Source organism: Nycticebus coucang, chromosome 6, assembly GCF_027406575.1.
Source record: "Nycticebus coucang isolate mNycCou1 chromosome 6, mNycCou1.pri, whole genome shotgun sequence".
NCBI classification, from domain to species: Eukaryota; Metazoa; Chordata; class Mammalia; order Primates; family Lorisidae; genus Nycticebus; species Nycticebus coucang.
The window spans coordinates 72268231-72289628 of record NC_069785.1 but is presented as its reverse complement, the minus strand read 5'-3'; the positions used below and the strand labels follow the sequence as shown (position 1 = coordinate 72289628).

Below are 21398 nucleotides of genomic sequence, written 5' to 3'. Positions count from 1 at the left end.
ATGAAGCAAGATCTATTTTCAAATGGTAATACAAAGTTACAAGGGTAATATGCTTAATCCACCTGTTTAAATAGAACTAAAAGCTGTGTTTTAAATAAATTTAAAACTTAATGAAATATCAATAATTTGCCTTAACAAGGACTTGCTCAAACCCACATTCCCCTTTTAAAATCACACATTATTTCAGTGCACATTTAAAGAAATTTCCCCAGTTAAATGTCTTTTTGGCCTGAACTCATTCAAAAATGCCAAGACACCAATCATTGTGAGTGTTTGAGGCCGTCATAAGCTAGGATCATGCCACCAGCTTATGGTGGTTGAAGGTGTTATAGCTTAATGTTGACATCTGGCAGAAAAGCTTATGGTCTGAGTCATGTTTCTTTTTTATGTAATTCTGGCTCGGGAATCCGATACAGAGCAGCTGAGAAATAAATTATGTTACTGAGGCTGAAGATGACGCACAGAAGTATGGCTCCAGCTATCTGAGGGAAAGAGAAGGGCCTAGAGGTGGCCAGGAGCCATTCCCTCCTCAGAGTCTTGTCCAGAAGTATGGCTTCCATCTGCATGTGGGTGGCCAGAATCACACACACGTGGAACAGCTGGTGACTGTGACCTAAGGCAAGCACACAAGCGACCATCAGGATCAGCACAAAAAGGAATGGCATTTTGATACACACTATGGCATGTTTGTATAAAAACATGATGTTGAACGTAGAAAATATAACTTAATAAATTTATTATTTATTATTTTTATTTTTTGTTTTTTTGAGATAGAGTCGCAAGCTGTCGCCCTGGGTAGAGTGTCACGGTGTCATAGCTCACAGCAACCTCCAACTCTTGAGTGATCCTCTTGCCTCAGTTTTTTCTATTTTTAATAGAGACAGGGTCTCACTTTTTGCTCAGGCTGGTCTCGAACCTGTGAGCTCAACCGATCCACCTGCCTCAGCCTCCCAGACTGCTGGGATTACAGGTGTGAGCTACCACGTCCAGCCTCTTAATAAATTGATTTTTAAAAAGCAATATGAGAAAACGAAAAAGGGTATCAGAGCAAACCAAATTCTTTTTTCTTTTCTTTTCTTTTTTTTTTTCTTTGAGACAGAGACTCACTTTATCACCCTTAGTAGAGTGCCAGGGCGTCACAGCTCACAGCAACCTTAAACTCTTGGGCTCAAGTGATTCTCTTGCCTTAGTTTTCATTTTTAGTAGACATGGGGTCTCACTTTTGCTCAGGCTGTTCTCGAACTCATGAGCTCAAGCGATCCACCTGCCTCAGCCTCCCAGAGTGCTAGGATTCCAGGAGTAAACCACAGTGCCCAACCTACCAAATTAATTTTTAAAACAACTTTTCCAACAACCTCATTTTCCAGATGTAAAAGTTAGGCACTATGTTCTCCCAAAGGCTGTCTCTGATCTCAGTGTAAAAGGAGAACCAGTCAGGTTTTCTGTTGGCCACTTCCCTGGTGGTCCTCTCTCTGTTGCTGATCATGACAGACGTGACCAGAAGCTCTTCCTTCCTGGTGACAGCTGGGTGCTCCTTACCCAGGGCTGATCTTTAAAAGGAGCCCAGTAGAGAGTGGGGGACGGGGCAAAGCCATCCTGATTTGGTGGTTGGTGAGAAAAGGAGTCCAGTGCCCAGGGCCAGGGACTACTTTGGGGGACAACCTTCAGATGCCAAGAGTAAGAGGAGAAGTTCACGCTTCTTATGGGCGATGTCCCTAAAAAGTTCGTATGTTGAAGTCCTACCCCCAAGAGCCCCTAGAATGCAAATACTTGGAGATAGGGTGATTAGAGAGATAATTAAGTAAAAATGAGGTCATTAGGTTGGGCCCTAATCCTGCAAGACCGGTGTCCTAAGAAGAGGAAATTGTGACTCAGACACACACAGATGGATGATGACCATCAACAAGCCAAGGACAAAAAGGACACCTCACACTCAGACTTCCAGCCTCCAGAATTATGAGTAAAGACATTTCTGTGGTACTTTGTTATGGCAGCCTTGGCAAACTAATACAACAGGAAAGTTAAATAAGGATTCTCCTTTGGTTAAAAAAAATTAAAAAAGTTCAGAACCTATCCCAGAAGTATCCAATAAATGTGTCCTAGGGAACAGCCAGCCTGGCCACCTTTTCCTACTGAACAAGAGCAGAATCAGGCACAGGAGTGTGGGAGGGCTGAGGAGTCTCAGGTGCATGTCTGGTGAGTTCTGACCGTATGGCTGGGAGCTACGGGCCCCCAGGTTCTGCGCCTCCTGCCTTGCCAGGCCTTTGGGCTGAGTAGGATTTCCAAATATGTATATGATGCAACAAAGTGATTTCTTCTCCAGCAGAGAGCAGTGTTCTCCAAGGACACAGTGCCAGAGTAGTGACTAGCTACATTCACCAGCTGAGGTTCAACCTCATTCCCATTAGGGCATGAGATAAAAGACAGAAAGAGCTGTCAGCACTGGAGCTATCTGAACCATGGCCGCAGCTTAATGAAAGATTTCCAGAGGGGGGCTTCCCGTGGGCCGGGCTGCAGCTCCCACCTCCAGCCCAGTCATCTGAGGACTGAGAACTTCCCAGTAATCTATCATATACCACTGTCAGGCAAATTTCCCCCTAGAATGGTGTTTTTCAACTCTATCTGTAGACCCAAGAGGATGGGATAGAAGTGAAAAAATAAAATATTATTAAGAAGCCAGAGTAGTGGCAAAATAAGGCCCAGGGCTATTTTTCCGGCAGCCCCCAAGACTTCAGACGCAGCCAACTCTACTTCACCAAGGTAGACGTGGCAGGCAGGCCACTGGTGCCTCCAATCATGACCTCTCCTTTTCTTCCTTTCTGAAAATCTGCCCTCTAAAAAAAGCAAATCTGGCCATATCTCTCGGGTGAGAGGAGATAGAAAATGAGAAATAAAATAGGCTTAGGGAGGATCAGGTTCCTGCCACAGTGGGCACAGTCACTGCCCCTTTCATCTCCATAGTACTGACCTAAGGAACTCTCACCCCAATCACGTATCAACTTCACCCAAGGGTGCCCTCTGACTAGCCAGTCCTGGAGCCAGGGAAGGGGTGGCACAGCCTGCAGTGTAACGTCCCTGAGATCCTGACACCTCCTCTGCACATCCCTTCTCATACACCTGTGGGCTCATGCCCACCTGAAGGATGCACAGCTTCTGTGTACACCGGGCCTCTGTCCAGTAGCTTCCAGTTCAGGAGGTCTGGGGTGGGCCCAAGGATCTACACGTTCCTAGATGGTGCCTCTGCTGCTGGTCCTGAGACCACACCCTGAGAAACAATGCTCTACCAAGACTCCTGGCCCCCAGCCATCCACCATGCACAAGACAGGCATGTCCCCTCCCTTGCACAGCCTCTGGCTGTTACCCTCACGGCCATCTGCACCCCGCCTTTCCTCTTCCTTCTATGGCTGCCCCTGGTGTTCACTGAATAACAGGATTCAACATTTTAGGTAACAGTAGAACTCACTGGCCCTGTGCCCCATCTGAATGCTTCAGAGTCTGAACCCCCCTGCTTCCCTTCCTCCCCAATTCTACCTGGCAATGCCCTGGCAAAGCTCATCCTGGGCCCTGTTAACTTGCAACATCACTTACCTTGGCCTCTTTCCCGGCCCCTGCAGTTATATGCACTGGACTCAGGGATGGGACTCCTCCCCAGCCAGGAGGGCAATGAGCAGAGTGGGTAGAGCCATCACTCACTTACCGATGTAGTCAAAGCGTCCAGGGGCTAGGCGCTCTGGCAGGTGTGCAGAGTACAAGAAACTGGCCAAGAGGGTCATGACCATGTGCTTCTGGTGGTACAAGGTGGCTTCATTTCGTGCACTCTCCCCTGGGAACAGGAATAGCTGCAGTATTTAAAGAAACAGCAGGCATCTCCTGAGAGGAGGCCGGGTGGTTGGCAGGCCCGCTGGACCTGCAGCGGGGGCTCGGCTCTAACACCCATACGTCTCCACATGGAGGCATGGACTCCAGAGGCCTGGAAGAAGGAACTTCCAGGACCTGTGGGCAAAACTCCTATCCTAAATGTGATCCATTGAGAACCAATAGAATTGTATTTCAATACCCCAAATGCTCATGAGAGCCTTTTGGGTTATTTAATTACAAAAAGAAGAGGGAGGAGGAAGAGAAGGAGGGGAAGAAGAAGAAGAAAGAAAGGAAGGAAGGAAAGAAAAGGGAAAATGAAGACAAAAATCCAATTAGACACACTGCTACTCTTTCTGGGGGTAAAAATAAAAGTATAGTTGACCTTTAAACAATTCAGGGTTTAGAGGCGCTGACTCCCACACAGTCAGAAATCCATTTATAACTTTCAACTCCCTAAACACTTAACTATTAATAGCTAATCCTATTGACAAAAAGCCTTACCAATAATAGTCAATTAACACATATTTTATATACACCATATTCTTAACAAAATGTAAGCTAGAGAAAAGACAATGTTATTAAAAAGATCACAAGGAGTGGTGGCGGATCTTGCTGTCTCAGGGATGGCAAAGGTGGAAGAAAATCCATGGGTTAAGTTCAAAACTGTAGTGTTCAAGGGTCAAGAGTACAGTAAGAAAGTGGTCTACATGTACTTCCACTCACTTTAAATCAGCACATCCACTGAACTGATGCTCCTAATTAAGGCTTTAAGGCCTAGAAATCCCTGGAAGGCCTTCTGAGTTATCAAAAAGTATTAATTATGGCATTATACCTGTTTCAGAGGTACATACAGTTTTTGCATTATTATTATAAAAAACAATAGTAGCTACCACTTACTGAGGGCACTAGGCCATGCCTTTTACATGCACCACCCTAGCTGAGCCATACAATTACCACAAGGCAGACTATCGGCCCCATTTTGCAGATGAGGAAAGTGGGGCAGAGGGTAACTTGCAAACCACCAGTAAAAGGTGAAGTCAGGACTGGAATCCAGGCGGGCTGATCCCAGTGTCAACATCAGAGTCAGACGTCCCTGCCCCACTGCCCCACTGTGAGATGCAGCCTCTGCGCCCCCTGCCGTGGTGGGGTGCCGACAGGCTTGCTCAGGCTGCTCTGACTTCCCCTGTGCAGGGACTGTGCCCTCGAGGAGGAGTGAGGGGAATGGGCTGAACCCCTATCTCTGGGTCTCCCGGGACTCACACAGGTGCAGCACCTGTTCAGTGTCCCCCACTGTGGGGGGAACTCCACCCCTCCCCTTCATCCCTCAGCCCTATCACCTGGGATTCATGCCTCAGATCCCCAGAACACTGCTTCTGGGGGGGGAATCCACACACTGGGTACTGGCCAGGGGCCAGGCATCCCTGAGCCCATTGCATCTGTTGTTTGGATTAATCCTCATTACCCCCAGTGAAGGAGGGGATGTTAGCCTAATTTATAGATGAGGAAACTCAGGTTCAGGGAGGTTATGTGCTCTGCCTTCAGTCATGCAGCCAGCGTGACTGGCTTTGAACACCCAGACTTTGAACCCAGGCCTGTGTGACCTGAGAATGCACAGACATTGGCTTTCCTGTCCCTCCTACACCCTTCTCCTTTGTGCTCTCCATTTAACCCCCCTTCTCTCTTTTAAGCTCTTTGTTTATACCTTTCCCTTCAATACTTTTTTTTTTTTCCCCTTTTTTTGCAGCTTTTGGCCGAGGCTGGGTTTGAACCCGCCACCTCCAGCATATGGGGCCGGTGCCCTACTCCTTTGAGCCACAGGCGCTGCCCTTTCCCTTCAATACTAACAGTACCATAATCAACAATGATATATTATACAATAACGCACCCATAAGACTCTTGCCACCAGCCAGCACCTTACATGTTACCTTGTGTAATCCTCCCCACAGCCCAATGACAGGGTTATAATCATTCCCACTAGAAAACTTGCCCACAGACAGGCAGCAAGTAGATGGCTCCCTCTCCTAAGTTCAGGTGCATGCCCTGCCCAGCCCTCTGAGATTGTTCCCAAAGCCCACTCACTCTGCCTACCAGGACTGTGTGTTCATGCTGTCTCCTAACCACTCTTCAAGGGCCATCAAGACAGCACCTGGGTCTTAACTCCCACTATGTCCTACGGTGTCCAGTGCAGGCTATGACCCCCCCAAACTCAGGAAACTGACTATGTGGTGTTGCCAATAGGCTGAGAGGAGGTGCAGCCGGCCCTTACCCTGTAGAAGATGGGGAGGGAGTCCCAGGCGTAGGGATAAGCAAAGGCAAGGACACGGAGCACCTTACAAAGCCCGGGTCTCTGGACTTCAAGGAACCTAAACCAGGGAAGGAAAGAGGGAGAAATGGGATGAAAAGAGTTACAGTAACTTACACACGCACACACTCAGAACTACTGAGGCTTCTGGGACTCAACAGGGACAGGCAGTTTTGCACAACCTCCTGCGGCCAGCCTTGTCATTTCTCCCACCCTGATGGAGGTGACAAAACCCCAGAAGTGAAAAGATCTCCAGAGAAACTATCTCCTAGCACCGAGAGAAGCAGTGTTATCCAGACCATGCCAAAGAGGAGGCACTGGGCAGAAACCCAAGGGCCAAGTTATTTAACTGCCAAAGAGCCTCTTAAAAGTAGAATTACTGCCAGGACAGACAGACATGGGTGGAGAGTGGGTGGCCCCACTGGCACAGACCCCAGGTGAACATGCTCTGCAAAGGCTGAGAGGCACCCACCTAGTCAGAGCCACTCAGGTGATTACCATGCAGAAGACCTGGGTTCAAGCAGGTGTTTGATCATTGGAGAGGTTTCTGTAATATTTATACCACACCCAGGGACACCAGCTTGGGGAAACTAAGTGAATGTGAAGACTTTCCTTCTCTCATGCATCACTATTCCTCCTGCCTCCTACCCAAAGACAGATAACCCCAGCATTAAAACAAGAGGCTCTGACTGTCACGAAGAGAAGACAGATCATGATGGGGTCTCAGCTGCTTGGGCCCTGCTTGCCGGGCAGCAACTGAGGGTTTGGGGAGCTGGGCAGTACAGATGGAAGGCTGGACAGAGAAGGGCCAGGAAGATCGCCACACAAAACCACATCCCTTGAGAGGCCCAGGGAAGGAAACCCGTTGTGTGTCCAACTGGCAGCCAAGTCCAGGAGGCAGAAACAGGTGCAGTCCCCGCCTGGATGCTGAACTGTACTGTGGAGGACAGTGATCCTCCCTGGCTGGCTCCAGGGCTGCAGGATGAGGAACGTGGCAGGGGCGATACGCAGAGCCAGGTGCAAGGCTTTCAGGGTGGCTGTTATGATACCTCTGGAGAGGCAATGTGTGCATTCAGTCCCGCTCAACCCTTGCTGACAGTTCTGCCCCTCATCACGCTCTCCGGTGGGATGAGCTCTATGTCCTACCTGCCACTCCAACCTCTGCTGCCCGGACCCTCAGCTCCAGGCCACAAGCCTGCCCTTTTTTCTTCAAACACCATCCATGCACCCTCTGACCCTGGGTCCACTTCTCCTGGCCAGGTTGTCATGATCCTATGAGCCATTGCAGCCCACTGCTGTCAGTATCCCACACATGGGTGAGCAAGGAACCTTCCCTGGGGACAGGCACCAGACCTGGGCAGGTCTGGATCTCCCATGTCTAAGGTCATGCACTTTCTCCAGGCTGATGTGTTCTACCCACTCCTTGGGGCAAAAGCAGCCCCAGTAGAGATCCCTGCCGCAGGGCAAAGGGACCTCTGCAGGCCCTGAGAAGCCACAGCCTCCAAAGACAGGCTCCAACTTCACTCTGGCTCATCAGCACCTTATTCTTCTTTCCTGACCCTGCCCATACATGAGAGAAGCACACAGTAGGTACCAGTGGAGAAGGAAGAGAAGTTCAAGGAGAGGGAAAAAGGGACCTGGATTCATCATCCCCCAAATAAGAACCATGGCCATGGATTAAACCATAGACTCTAAGAGAGGTGAGGCTGCACAGTACCGAGATCTCACGTGGAGTGCTCGATTGGTACACACGGAGTTCTTTTTTTTTTTTTTTGTAGAGACAGAGTCTCACTTTATGGCCCTCGGTAGAGTGCCGTGGCCTCACACAGCTCACAGCAACCTCCAACTCCTGGGCTTAAGCGAGTCTCTTGCCTCAGCCTCCTGAGTAGCTGGGACTACAGGCGCCCGCCACAACACCCGGCTATTTTTTTTTTGGTTGCAGTTTGGCCGGGGCCAGGTTCGAACCCGCCATCCTCGGTATATGGGGCCGGTGCCCTACCGACTGAGCCACAGGCGCCGCCCGTACACACGGAGTTCTAAACCTGACTCTGCTGTGTATGACCATGTGACCTTTGCATGTCCCTCAGTCTTCATGTGTAACATAGGGACAGTAACTGTTCCTCCCTGTTGTAAGGATTTGACAAAATGATGCTTATGAGGTGTTTAGAACTGTGCATAGCATGGAGTCACACATACTAAATGGCAGCTCTTAAAAAACATATGTTGCGTGGGGCTCCATTCTCTTCCCTCCCAATCCTATAGCTATGATGGACTAGAACATTGGAACAGGAGGGAACAGACAGGTTCTGGGTGAATTACCTAAAGTCAGATAAAACTGATAAGAAGCCAGGTAGAATATAAACCCAGGGCCGTCTGGCTCCCAGGTGTCACCTCCCATGCCTCCCCGAAGCAGGTGGAGCAGGCCTCAGACCACTGCCAGCCTCTCCCTTCCTTAGACCCCTCAGCTGCCTCCTCTGTCCACCCTGGCAGGCCCTGCCCAACCTCAGCAGGGCCACTCCCTCTTGCCCTGTGCGCTGGTGCCTGCCAATGCTGGGTTGAGAGGGGGTTGTTCTTAAAGTGCGCCCTTTGTGGCCACTTACACACGAAGAAATCTGGCTCTGGCTGGCGAGGGCCATCCCCCAAAGCATGGATTTCCTGAGACTTGAGACAACATTTCTCCCGGCCTGAAAAAGTGCTTCCCCAGGGGCAAACGGACCAGCCTCTCCGGTTGCAAAGCCGAGTCTATGGGGAAAAAAAGAAGGAGAAAAAGCAGAACAGGAGAGAGAGAGCAACAGAGGAAAAGAAGGCAGACGGGCCACGGCAGAGGGGGGCTTCCCTCTACCAAGTTGTAATTCCACAGCAGGCCACACGATGTCACCACAGCCAGAGGTTGAGGAGCGAGGGGCCAGCACCACAGGGTCCTCCAAAGCATCCCAGGCCCCCAGCACCTCCAAAGCCCAGCCTGCACCCTCGGGCTGAGGGGCTAGTTTACAGGGAACCAGGATGGCAGGAAACACTGGATTTCAGGAGAAGCCTCCATTAAGAGAAGGTTGATTCAATACTGGTCTGTTCTAAAACCTCATAAATCGTATTGCCACGCAGCTGGAAGGATTAGCAACTGGAATTCTGGAACTAGTGTTTGAAACTAGTGAGCCACTGGTGTTTATTGCCAAGGTGCACGTGCAAGCCTTCCACCTCCAGCTCCAACCCTCAGGCCCTGCTCCAGGCCAGCTCCTGCCCCTCTGTGCTGCCAGGGTGTCCTTGAGCGTCTGCTCACTTTCTGCCAGGGATGAACGTTTATCTCTCCTCTCATAGCACAGCACTGACACGGGGCATTTCACTCAGCAGCTCTTTGTCAAAAACATCCATGGTGGAGTGCACCCAGTGATCTTCGAGGACTTATGACGCAGTACTGGTCACCCTCCCCTTGCTCTAAGACACACACATTCTCTCCTCCTCACACGTGCTACAGAATGAAAAGGCAGTTTTCTAGAACTGCTTCATTTGAACTGAATTCCATGATAGTAAGAACCAAAAAACCACCCAGGGGACTACAGAGTTCTCTAAGTTGAGATTGACCCTAATGGAACACATGCCATTTAAAGCCTGATTTTCTGGTGAGCACGTGGATAACTAATGAGCTAGCGCTGAGGTTCCTGAGAAGGGGAAGGTGGCTTTCTGCCACTGCTTCCCACCTGGGACTGGGTGAGGCGGGAGGAGGAAGAGTGGAAAAGACTGTGGTCCTGGCTCTGCAAGGTGCCCGGCCCCGGGATATCTTCCCAGATGCCCTTGTAGAAGGTGCGGACGCTAAAGCCCAGAGGGGGCAGTGACTGGCTTGAGGCCACACAGCAAGTCGGCAGGGGAAGGGGGCTGAATTCCAGGCCTCCCCATGCCCGCATCCTCCTCTCTGTCTGCTTCTCTTGAAGTTACTCAGGGCCAGCATCACTCCTGAGCAAGAGTCATCATGCTTACTCCCCAGTCACCGAGGGCAGAGACGGGGAATGGAAACAGAGTACGGGCCAGGTAAAGCAGGAACCCAGAGACTTGAGAGCCAGGTAAAGCAGGGAACCCAAAGACTTGAGAATATGGAGCAAGGACGAGGTCAAAGGGAACCCGAAGGGCCACAGATGGGATTCCGACTCACATGTTGGCTCTGACAATGAGGCTTTTGCCCCATCCTCCCTTTCTGTCCCAGCACAGCCCCCATGCCCTATCCCCACCACCCAGCAGCCTCCACTTCAGGGGCTGTTAACAAACCTAGAAGCCCTTCGAGGCATGGAATTCCCTTCCTGGGAGTTGCTCCTCCTTCCTGAGCCCCAGCCAGCCCTCCCAGCCCCTCTCTGAACACTGCCTGCTCCCACCCTTGCACACTCTGGCAGCTCTGATGCTCCTTGCTACTTCCCACTTCCCCTTGCCGGCATCCACATCCTTGTCCAGGCTGGTCACTGTGCCCCAAAGGTCCTTCCCTCCTCTCCAGTTAGTGTTCTACCCTCCCCCAATAAGTTGTCCTAATACCACTTCTCAGAACCCCCACGTGTCCATGAAGGTGGCATTTTGCATTATCCTTATTTGTTACATTCTAAAGGAAATGATGGTCCCATGCTGGGCTTTTGGGGAACCTGCAGTCCAGTCTGCCTCTCCTACCACATTGGGCAAGGGCAGCTTCTTCCTCCTCCCACTATTCCTAGCTCTCACCCTGGTTCCTGGGACCCAGCAGCAGCCATTGAAGGAATGTTTGGTGGTGAGTGGATGGATGGAATAGCCACACATGTGCTCCATAAAGAAACAGAAACAACCTATTTCCTTGCCAAGGGGAGAAACCCAAACTTGGGCACTCAGAAGATGCTTGGCAAAACTGCCCTGCCAATCAAGTTTGTCCAAACACACCAAGCAAGCCGCATCCAAAAGACCCATCCATTGGATCAGAATAATCAGGGAGGACTGGTGAAAGAGAACAATCCACCCTGTGGCTTACAGGTGACTCATGTAGCTTAAAAAAAAAAAAAAAAAGCAAATGTTCCAAAATTTGCATTCTGAGCCATGGGAAGCAGTCTTTTTTTTTTTTTTTTTTTGCAGAGACAGAGTCTCACTTTATGGCCCTCGGTAGAGTGCCGTGGCATCACACAGCTCACAGCAACCTCCAACTCCTGGGCTTAAGCGATTCTCTTGCCTCAGCCTCCCGAGTAGCTGGGACTACAGGCGCCTGCCACAATGCCCGGCTATTTTTTGGTTGCAGTTTGGCCGGGGCCGGGTTTGAACCCGTCACCCTCGGTATATGGGGCCGGCGCCCTGCTCACTGAGCCACAGGCGCCGCCCGGGAAGCAGTCTTAAAGCACTAACTCTGGGACTGTTTCTCCCATACCCATAAAGTCTCTCTGCCTCCTTAACCCACAGTGCTCACAGGACTCTCCTCTCTTGCATCCTAAATTCCAAAGACCAGAGCCACACAGTCCTGGAATAGACACCAGACAGTGGCGGTGACTGGTCCCAGGACCAGGTTCGGGTGTCCAGGTCCCTGGGCCAGCACCCATGAGAGAGCCCCCACATCCAAGCACAGTGTGCCCTTCTGGGGCTGCTTTGAGCATCAGTATCAGTTTTACCTGAGGCAGAAACTCCCATAAAGGAGACTTCCACTCCCAAGGAAAGCAACTCTCAAGCTTGGACAAGTATTCCTGATGCTGTTTCAAGATCTATTTTTCCAGTTAAAAAAAAAAAAAGAAGAAGAAAATCCAGTTTATCAAGTTTGTGAGACTTGCCTACTCTCCTTCAGTTCCACAAGTCCTGAATATCACCCAAAGGAAGCTGGAGCCAAAATCATTCTGGAAGAGTTACAGGGGCATATTTCTCCCTGTTGTTCCCCAGGGAGCCGAGTATGGGAAGGGCTCCAGCAGTCCTAAGCAGGCACACCCAAACCTAGAATGGCCCAGAGGGGACAGAGAACTCAGGTGGGTCCTGCGTCCCTCAGCACTTTTCAACTGACCTGTGCAGAAGGTCCCCTGCCTGGAAAGATCCCGTACCTTGGTACTATCTAGATAGGGCTGTCACCCTGACACACCATTTGGAGACATCCTAAGCAATTTAGGGAACTGGAGCTTTGGGGCAGTTCACTTTTACAAACAGCTGAGTAAGCTAACACAGTTATCCCCATAAGGACAGTCCTTGCACTCATGGTCCAACCAATGAGTTTTGTTGAGTGAGAGGGGAAAAAAAAGAGTGGGAATTAGAGCCACTGAGCTGGGCGTGACTCACAGCCATGGAGATGCATGGGACATTCGAACATCACCGGCACCCATCACATACACCTAGAGGCAAGCCCACTCACTCACTGTTAGCAGACTGCAGTTTTATGGGATGTCTCCTCCATGCCAGGCTTGTGCTAGGTGCCCTGGGATACCTTTGTCTCTGAGGTGGATGTAAGGGCCCCATTTTATAGATGAGCAAATTGAAGTTCAAGGAGGATAAGTGACTTACAGGGTAGGAAGACCTGCTACAAAATTTGTAAGGCCTGGTATGAAATTAACATGCAAGGCTCCCTTGTTCAAAAATTATTAAGGATTTCAAGACAGCAGAGTATTTAACCCAGTATGAGGCTCTCTGAGCACAGGGCAACAAGTGACCACACGGCCTGCATGTCCGTTAAGACAGTCCTGCCCAGCAATGGGAAGTCCACCTGGAACTGAGGACTGCTCCCAGGCTCCCAAATGTCCCTTCCACTGAGCATTCCACTCCCTCAAAGGGCCCATGGAGCTGCATGCCAGGCCCGCCCTCACCACCCACCTGGGGCCAGGCCGGTTGGTACCTGGAGTAGCAGGAGAGGCCGGTGCTGAGGATGGTGTTCAGCACGGCCAGGGTCACGTAGTAGTCATGAAAGGCTGTGCTCACCAGGGCGTCCGGGAACGTGTATGCAGAGTAGGCGATGGCTGAGCCTGGGGAAGAAAAACTAGCCTTGGGAAAGTAGCTGGGCCTGGGCACCACGTAGACCCTGCCAGTCTACCTCAGCATTTTGGGGCAGTTCTCTTTCTCATGAGCTGAATAAACCAGCCCAGTTATCCCCACAACAGCATTCCTTGCACTCACACACCAACCAGAGTTTTCTTGGGTGAAAAGGTAAAAAGAATCATGAGAATTAGAGCCAGTGAGCTTGCCTGTCCCCATAATCCACCAGCAGTCCCAGCCCAACACCCTTGCTGTGCCATTGCCTCTTCCCAGAATGTCCCCTCTCCCCTCTGCCTGCACCACTCCTGCCCTGAGAATTTACTATGTATTGCCCACCATGAGCAGCTCCACTCTCAGAGCCTGCCCAGAGACAGGACTGCTCCTAGGGAAAAATCAGAGCCAAGAGAGAGCCCTTGCTGAGGTGGGCATGTCATATTGGCAGGCCGGGGGACAGGCCAGCTGAGAGTTTGAGTATCGTATTTTGTCTAGGTATTGGAGTTTGTGAGGGGAGGGTTACCTAAGAAACCTACTAGAGATTTATTTGCTGAAGCCTTTATTTTAAAGAACAGGAAAGTTTACCATCCTTTCTGAAGTCCAGTGTGTTTCACCTGGAGAGAGGGGCCTGGAGCTGCACCCTGATCTGCTGAGGTTCCCTCAGAGAGGTGGCCTGAAGATTCATCAAGCCAGGGCCTGAGGGACCACATCTAAGATCACCTATTATTCCAAAGACATCAGGAACCTTGGGACTCTAGCTCAGAGGTGAAACAGGGCTTGGGCCATGCAGGTTCAACCTCTGCCTTTCATGCCATTTGACATGTAGATGTAGTGATGCTGCCCACATGTGCCCCCTCCAATGGGCTGCCCTTGAGGTTCAGTTGGGTGCTGCCCCCGGGGACATACAGGACCTTTTCCCCATGGGGCACTGTGGGGAAGCTCCCACTGGGACCAGGATGCCTTCACTCAATGGATGCTGATGGAGGCCAAGGTGCGTGCCAAGCTCTATGGGTCAAATAGGAGGGGTGCTGGTCTCAGACTCTGCCCAAAACTGCCACAGGAAGCAAAGCTGATGAGGGCCTTGAGGAGCACATGGGGGGTCAGGGTGAGTGGGGCACCAGGCATCAGATCTAAGAACATGGCCTGGGAGGACAGCTGGGATTCTGACAGGTACCTGAAGGCAGGGAGGGCTCTCCAGGGACAGCTTTGGATGCCAGGGTAAGGACAGTGAATTTCCTCTTTCAGGCAACTTTTCTGAGTCCTGGAAGCATTCTGAGTAGGGGATTAGGATGGCCCAAGGGAGGAATGGCTAGAAACCAGGGAGAAAGCTGGAGGACTGCCGCATTCAAGTGACTGAGAGCTGTAACGGGTGGGAGGACGAAGAGCAGTGGTGGGGGAGGGGGTGGAGGAGCTGGGAGTCCCAGACGGGACAGTAGGCTCTCACCAACTAGACCTTCCTTTCTTCTTAGCTAAATAATTCCCCATGTCAAGCATCAAGCTACTGCCAGAAAGCCAAATATATAAGACACACCTCCTGTGCTCAGGGAGTTAGTCCCAGAGAAAAAACTGCTGAAGAAGCTGAGATCAGAGCCAGGATGAAGGCAGGCTCAAGCCAGGGGCTTGGGGGTAGGTCACAGGGCAGCCTGAAGTTGGCCCCAGTGAGAGTATTTACACCACAGTAATTGGCAGTTGCTGCAAATCAGAGCTGACAGCCCCAGAGAGCCCGCGGCTATTTAGCAGCACACATACAGACAAGTTTCTTAACCAAACACTCATCAGGGACCTGGTGGACACTGGCACTCCCCTGACTCCTCTGCACACTCATCAAAGCCTTATGGTGACCCCAACTTGCAGAGAAGGGGGCAAGCATCTCAGTCACAAGGGTGGGAAAGCAAGAGCAGGGCCTCACCACGTACCCAGGCTGAAGAGGTTGACGGCGCCATAGTCCAGGAAGTAGCAGATGTGCCGGGCATTCTTGGACATGGAGCTGAACGTGTGCGCACAGCTGGACACAAGGGGGTACACGCAGCTGGTGCACATGTACACAAGCAGGGGCCAGGAGTAGCTGTCATTCTGGATGTCCGTCACATACAGTGCCATCACAAACCTCCACACAAAGAACCTAGAACACAGCAGGGCCCACTCAGCCTCCATGATGGGGGCTCCTCTTACTTATATCTTCACCTGTCTTCTGCCTTCTGTTTCCAGGGATGGCTGACTTCTCCATGTGCTCACTTTGGGAAAATACTGTGTGCTGTGGAGGTTGAGTGGGGTTCTTTCTTAATTGGGAGGCAGTAAGTTGGGAATGGACAGGTGGGGCGAGGAGAGAGCCTTTAGGTATATCTAGTCAAATCTCCTCCCCATGTTGTAACAAAATCCCTCTTACAGCATTTTGCCCAAGTGATTCTCCAGCCTCAGCTTGCATGTTGCCAGGGACAGGAGGCTCATCATCTTCCAAGGCAGCTCTGCGCATTGGAAAGTTCTCCTTCATTGATCTCAAGTCTAGCTCCCTGGCACCTATCTCCATTTGATTTGCCTTAGTTCTTATAAGGATCATAGACTACAACCCCATCAAATATTTTAAGATAGTCTTCATAACTGGCTTCCACCTCCTTGAACTTCACATTAAATAGCCTCAATTCCTTCAACCATTCTCTTTGAGATGCAATTTTGGCATCGCTACCATCCTTGTGGTTTGCCTTTGTCCTCTCTAGTTTATGTCCCTCTTGTAGGAAGTCTATGTCCCTCTTGTAGGAAAGCTCTTCAACAGAAGTTCCCATAGGTGGAGGCTTGAAAGTCCAGGGGCCAGGGGGGCGGGGCCTTGGTGCATGCCACACCTTCTGGGGGCAAGACATGATTGCAAGAGGGACTTTACCTAACAAATGCAATCAGTGTAACCTGGCTTATTGTACCCTCAATGAATCCCCAACAATAAAAAAAAAAAAAAAAGAAAGTCCAGGGGACAAGAAGAATGTTTTCTCCCTTCTCTTCTGTGCTGCTTGTCTACAAGGATTGCAATCACTTTTCAGAACAGCTGACTGTCAACCAAACCTAGATGCCCACACAGAGATATCATACGGTTCTGCCTCAGATCTGCCTGACCCCATGTGTGGGGTCCTTTCCTGCAGAGCACCTCACTGCCACAAATCACTCCCAGAGAGCTGGCTCCCTCTCCCACGGGCTTCCCCAGGGAAGGTGGTGCTACCAAACTCTTCACAGGGGAACCAAAGGAGCGTAGCTAAATCCTTTTGACCACGCTTGTGGTCTTTCTCCGCCTGTCCTGGCAGAAGTAAAGTTTAAGTTATCTGCTATTTCTCAAAATACATCCTTCAGTTGTCCAGAGCATTTATTTGGTGGTCCCATTTTCTTGGGGCGTCTTGATGACAGGTTTTCCACATCCTTCCTGCTGCTCTGTGCAGCTCATTGGGATAATCTCTGAGAGCCTGGCATGGTGTGGGGGTTCCGCAGGCAGTGGAGTGGCTTGGCCAGGGCGGCTCAGCTGTAAAATAGCTAAACATCACCCCACGCTCAAGGACAACAAGCAAGGACCAATAAGGCAGCCCTCTACGTAGCAGCAGCCTAAATCAACCGTGGTTCATCTGTACAATGAAACACCAGGCAGTTGTTCTAAGCCAGGGGAACTTGCAAGTGCTGACAGCGTGAGATGTCCAAGGGTGACAGGCTGGGCAGAGCAGCAGGGGAGGTTCCTAGCTCCCACCAGCAATGCTCCTGTGTCCCCAGAAGGGCTCTGGGAGGATGTACAGGAAACAGGTCACCCTGGCAGCTCTAGGGAAAAGAATGAGGGACCAGGGAGGAGCCTGACTCTGGTGCCTTCTGCAGTGTTATAATTAGTTAGCATGTATACTTTTCACTTAAGTAGAAACTTAGAATGACAAGTGGCCCCCTTAGCAGGGCTGTACTGCTACCCTACCCAGTATGCAGGCCCAGGACTGCACGCTTCTCCACAGATTGCCCCACTCTACTTCCAGACCAAGCTCTCTCCTTTTGGGCTGGTTGCTGGAACCAAATGGCCTGCCCCTGCATTTTGGTCTCAAGTCTTATCTCCTGACTTCTGGTCAGACTAGCTGCCCACATACTGGGAACACAAGAGCTCACATGCTTGGGCACTCTCTCCACTCTCCACTCAGTAAGCAAGCTACGCAGGGTATGAAGTTTGCCTTTCTGTCTCTGCCTCTCTCAGCAAGCCCCTGTTAGCCTCACTGGCAACTCCCCTTTCTGTGGACTCTATTCCCAGAGCTTGCTGTTAGCTGGGTCATGATCCAGTACTGCCCAGCTGCTGTGGTTCCCAGAGTGATTACAGAGCACCTACAGATCTGTGCTCAATGCCTCTACCAAATTTTCTCCCTGAATCCTAACAGCGACTCTTGGAGAGGTACAAACCATCACACTTGCTATGCAGGTGGAAAAGTGCAAGGCTCAGAGAGGTTACGTGACTTGCTCAAGCTAGTGACATTTTAACTAGGAGACCAGGAAAGCTTCTAAAACTGAAGGAGATGAAGATGCTGTGAAATCAGGCACAGGAGCAGGGAAGGACTGGGGAGGTGTCAGGTGCCCCTTGAACCCTGCCGTAATCCATGCCATAAATCTCCTCCCAGTGGCAGACCCAAACTTCTCCCCCTTCTTACACACTCAACCTCATACTCATGCATCCATAGGATCCCCAAATCCCAGCACAGAATCTCAGCCCTCCCAATTGCTGCTGTTTGAAAGAAGGTCTGTCCCCAGGGCTCCTGAATGAGACAGGCCAGTCAACGGGGTCAGACATACCAGAAGGGCAGCAAGTGAGTCCAGATGTTGAGGGTCTCATTGGTCATTTGGAAAAGGCTGAGGATACAGGCAGTGGCAGAACTCTGTGGATGTCGGTAGCCAAAGAGGATGCCCTGCTCATGGAACACCTGCAGAGAGAAGAAAAAGGCACCACGAGGTGGCACGAAGGTCTCAGGAGGAACATCTCTGGCAGGCACCAGTTTTCTCCCAGGCTGTGCACCGTGAACCTGGGTCACTTGACCCCAAGTCTTTGACCTGTCAAGCTGCTCCGTTCACTCCCTTTCCCTTCTCATAGCTTCTAAAATCCCATGTCTCCCAGGAGGCCTCCAGTCAGCAGGGCCTCCAGAGAATCCAGGGCCAGGGTCCCTTTGAGAATACAGCTTGTCATTGCAATCCCTCTCTCAGCAAGCCCCTCTTAGCCTCCCTGGCATAGACTTACTCTTGGCATGAATACTGCCTAAGAATTTGTATTTGCACCCTCTGCCTGGGGCCTACAGCCCAGTTTTTAGATGCCTTCGTGGTTAGCTGACATATATGCTGTCTGTCTGAGCCAACATGCCCCAGATGTCAGGGGCTGGTGGGCAGATCTCTGCAGAAGATCCCCCAGTGCTAGGATATATTTACCAAAGCGCTTCACAAAGGGCTTTTGATGATGAGGACTATGATGCTAATACCTGGGCTGTGAGAAGAGGAGGTGGCTGGCCACAGCGGGCCCCACACAACACTTCTGCCCCATGCAGCTCACTTGGGGACACTCCTAATAACAAACTTGTATTGGTCAGGTGAAATACAGGGTACCAAGCTGCCAGGTCCCTCTTGTGTATTTTTTAATGGTGAGCCGCTGCTAAACTAAGAAGTTGGGGTCAGGCATGAGGGCTCATGCCTATGATCCCTGCATTTTAGGAGGATTACTAAAGACCATGAGTTCAAGACCAGCCTGGGCAACAAAGGGAGACTGTCTCCACAAAAAATTTTAAAATTAGCCAGGTGTAGTAGCATGCACCTGTGGTCCCAACTACTTGGGAGGCTGAGGCAGAAGGATCACTTGAGCCCAGGAGTTGGAGCCTGCTATGAGCTCTGATGATGACTCTGCACTTCAACCTGCATGACAGAGAAAGCCCCTATCTCAAAAAAAAAAAAAATATATATATATATAAAATACATAATATTATTTGTGCTATCTCTTGAGGTTCTGAGTCAAGCAAGCCCCACGGACTGATGGAAAAAGTGAGATGCTACCAGATTAAAGAGTGAAATTGGGGCTCGGGGTGCCCCGAGCAGACCTTAGCTCTTAGGTTGCTGTGTCCTCACCTATAAAATAAGTGGGTTTGTTGGCCAGATGGTCAGCACCTACCCTTCCAGCAATGGTTCCAAGTTTTAAAGCAGTGGTTCTCAACCTGTGGGTCGCAACCCACAGGAACTATATTAAAGAGCCACGGCATTAGGAAGGTTGAGAACCACCAATTTAGAGAACTGTTAGTTCAATTCAGGGTTAAAATGGTAGACTAGGAGGAGGGGAAATAATGGAGTTGGTTCATGGTCCAGTGAAGAAATACTATTTGAATTACATTTGGGTCTTAGGTAATTAAAGCGATTTGTTCCAGTTTTTGATTCACCATTCAATTCTGCTGATGTGCTGGTTTATGGTGGGTGGATTCCTACAATGGGCAGCAGAAATCTTCACTTGCAGATTCCCACCCCACCAGGGCTGATGACAAGGAGGCAAATGGTCCAGTGGCTGTCAGCCTGTGATCTGGGGCTGTCAGCACGTGCCTGACTGGCTCTTAGGCCTCCAACAGGAAGTACAGCTCTTAGGAGCCCCTTCCTGGGTCTGTCATTCTACTTTTCAAGTTTCTTCCTTTTTCTCTTTTCTTTTCTTTCTTTCCTTCCTTCCTTTCTCTTTCTTTCTTTTTTTTTTTGAGACTGGACTAGAGTGCCATGGCATCAACCTAGCTCGCAGCAACCTCAAAGTTCTGGGCTTCAGCCTTCTAAGTAGCTGGAAGTACAAGTGCCCACAACACCCAGCTGGTTTTCCTTTTTTTTTTTTTTTTGGCAGTTTTTTGCTGGGGCCGGGTTTGAATCCACCAGCTCTGGTATATGGGGCCAGCACCCTACTCCTTGAGCCTCAGGCACCACCCCTAATTTTTCTATTTTTAGTGGAGACAGAGTCTCGCTTTGCTCAGGCTGGTCTCCAACTCCTGACTTCAAGTGATCCTTCTGCCTTGGCCTCTCAGAGTACTACCATGAGCCACCACATCCAGCCTCTTTCTTCCTTTTTAATTTATTTCATTTATTTTTTATTTTTTTTAGAGACAGTCTCATTTTGTCACCCTCAGTAGAGTGCCATGGCATCATAGCTCACAGCAACCTCCAGCTCTTGAGCTTAGGGGATTCTCTTGCCTCAGCCTCCTGTGTAGCTGGGATTACAGGTGCCCGCCACAAACACCCAGCTATTTATCTTGTTGCAGTTTAGCCAGGGCCGAGTTCGAACCTGTCACCCTCGGTATATGGGGCCAGCGCCCTACTCACTGAGCCACAGGCGCCACCCAATTTCTTTATTTTATTAATTAAAGCACTGACCACTCAATAAAATGCAGACTCCAGGAAGGAGCATTAATGACTATTATTTATTCCCTTATATGAATTATGATAGCAGATCCTGTGAAGCAGGAGACCTAAGGACCAGAGGCCAGTGAGTAGACACCGCACATGTGGTGAGCACTGTGCATGTGGGTGGCCTACAGGGAGGGTACAGCAGGGCTGCAGGAGCACTCACATACAGTGACAGCGGCTGTGGACCCAGAGGAACAAGCCACCCACATCTGCCCAGGATGATTCAGGGTGTGACTACCCCCCTTCTCTCTTTGGATCCCAGCAGTCTGGCAGGCAAAAGGTGAGGACAGAGTGAAAAGCCAAAGGGGGACAGAGGAGTTAGGAAACCATAAACTGGACAACTTGGCCACAATTAGGAAGCTGGCCCCAGACCTGGGAAGGGAGGATATTTTGCTACCAAAGCCATAGCTAGGCTCAGATTAAAAACATTCCGCCATCAGGCGGCACCTGTGGCTCAAAAAAGTAGGGCGCTGGCCCCATAGGCCAGATGTTTCGGGTTCAAACCCAACCCTGGCCAAAAGACAAAAACAAAACAAAACATTCCTCCATCTGACCTGTTATTCTGCCCCTAGCCATGGATGGGAAGCTGAACCTTAACCATGCAAGAAGGGCAGGATTTAAAATAATCCCCACAAAACCATGACAGATGGGTAACAGGTGAATAAAACAAAGAGAGTCCCTTTGTCCCAGGACAGCGACATTCCAGCTTGTCATAAGAAGACTGACCTGCCCTTGCCCTCCCCGTCCAGAACCTCTGATTAGTGGCCTGCACTGCTAATTCTTAGGTGCACTCGTGCTCCGGCATCCTCTGAGCCAGGAGGTAAGTTCTCTCCACATCCCACTCTAGCCTTGGCAAAGCGCTTGGCATAGAGTACATCTTCACAGAATGCGTGCCACATATATTGAC

At 50.4% G+C, this 21398-nt stretch overlaps 1 protein-coding gene across 3 annotated transcripts in view; it reads right to left on the bottom strand.

Annotated features, from left to right (window-relative positions):
• Positions 1-45: 45 nt before the first annotated feature.
• The window catches only part of PAQR5 (progestin and adipoQ receptor family member 5), an 81683-nt gene continuing 60330 nt past the window's right edge, over positions 46-21398 (bottom strand). For 2 of the 3 annotated variants that reach the window (XM_053595478.1, XM_053595477.1), the window contains exons 3-8: positions 17879-18006; positions 15007-15212; positions 12960-13086; positions 6125-6221; positions 3698-3839; positions 46-613 (exon numbers count right to left, since the gene is read on the bottom strand). In XM_053595478.1, coding sequence (XP_053451453.1) covers positions 372-613; positions 3698-3839; positions 6125-6221; positions 12960-13086; positions 15007-15212; positions 17879-18006 — 942 coding nt within the window. In that variant the 3' untranslated portion in view covers positions 46-371. Of the gene's footprint in view, positions 614-3697; positions 3840-6124; positions 6222-8760; positions 11190-12959; positions 13087-15006; positions 15213-17878; positions 18007-21398 lie in introns of those variants that run through there. The other variant, XM_053595479.1, reaches the window with a different exon arrangement.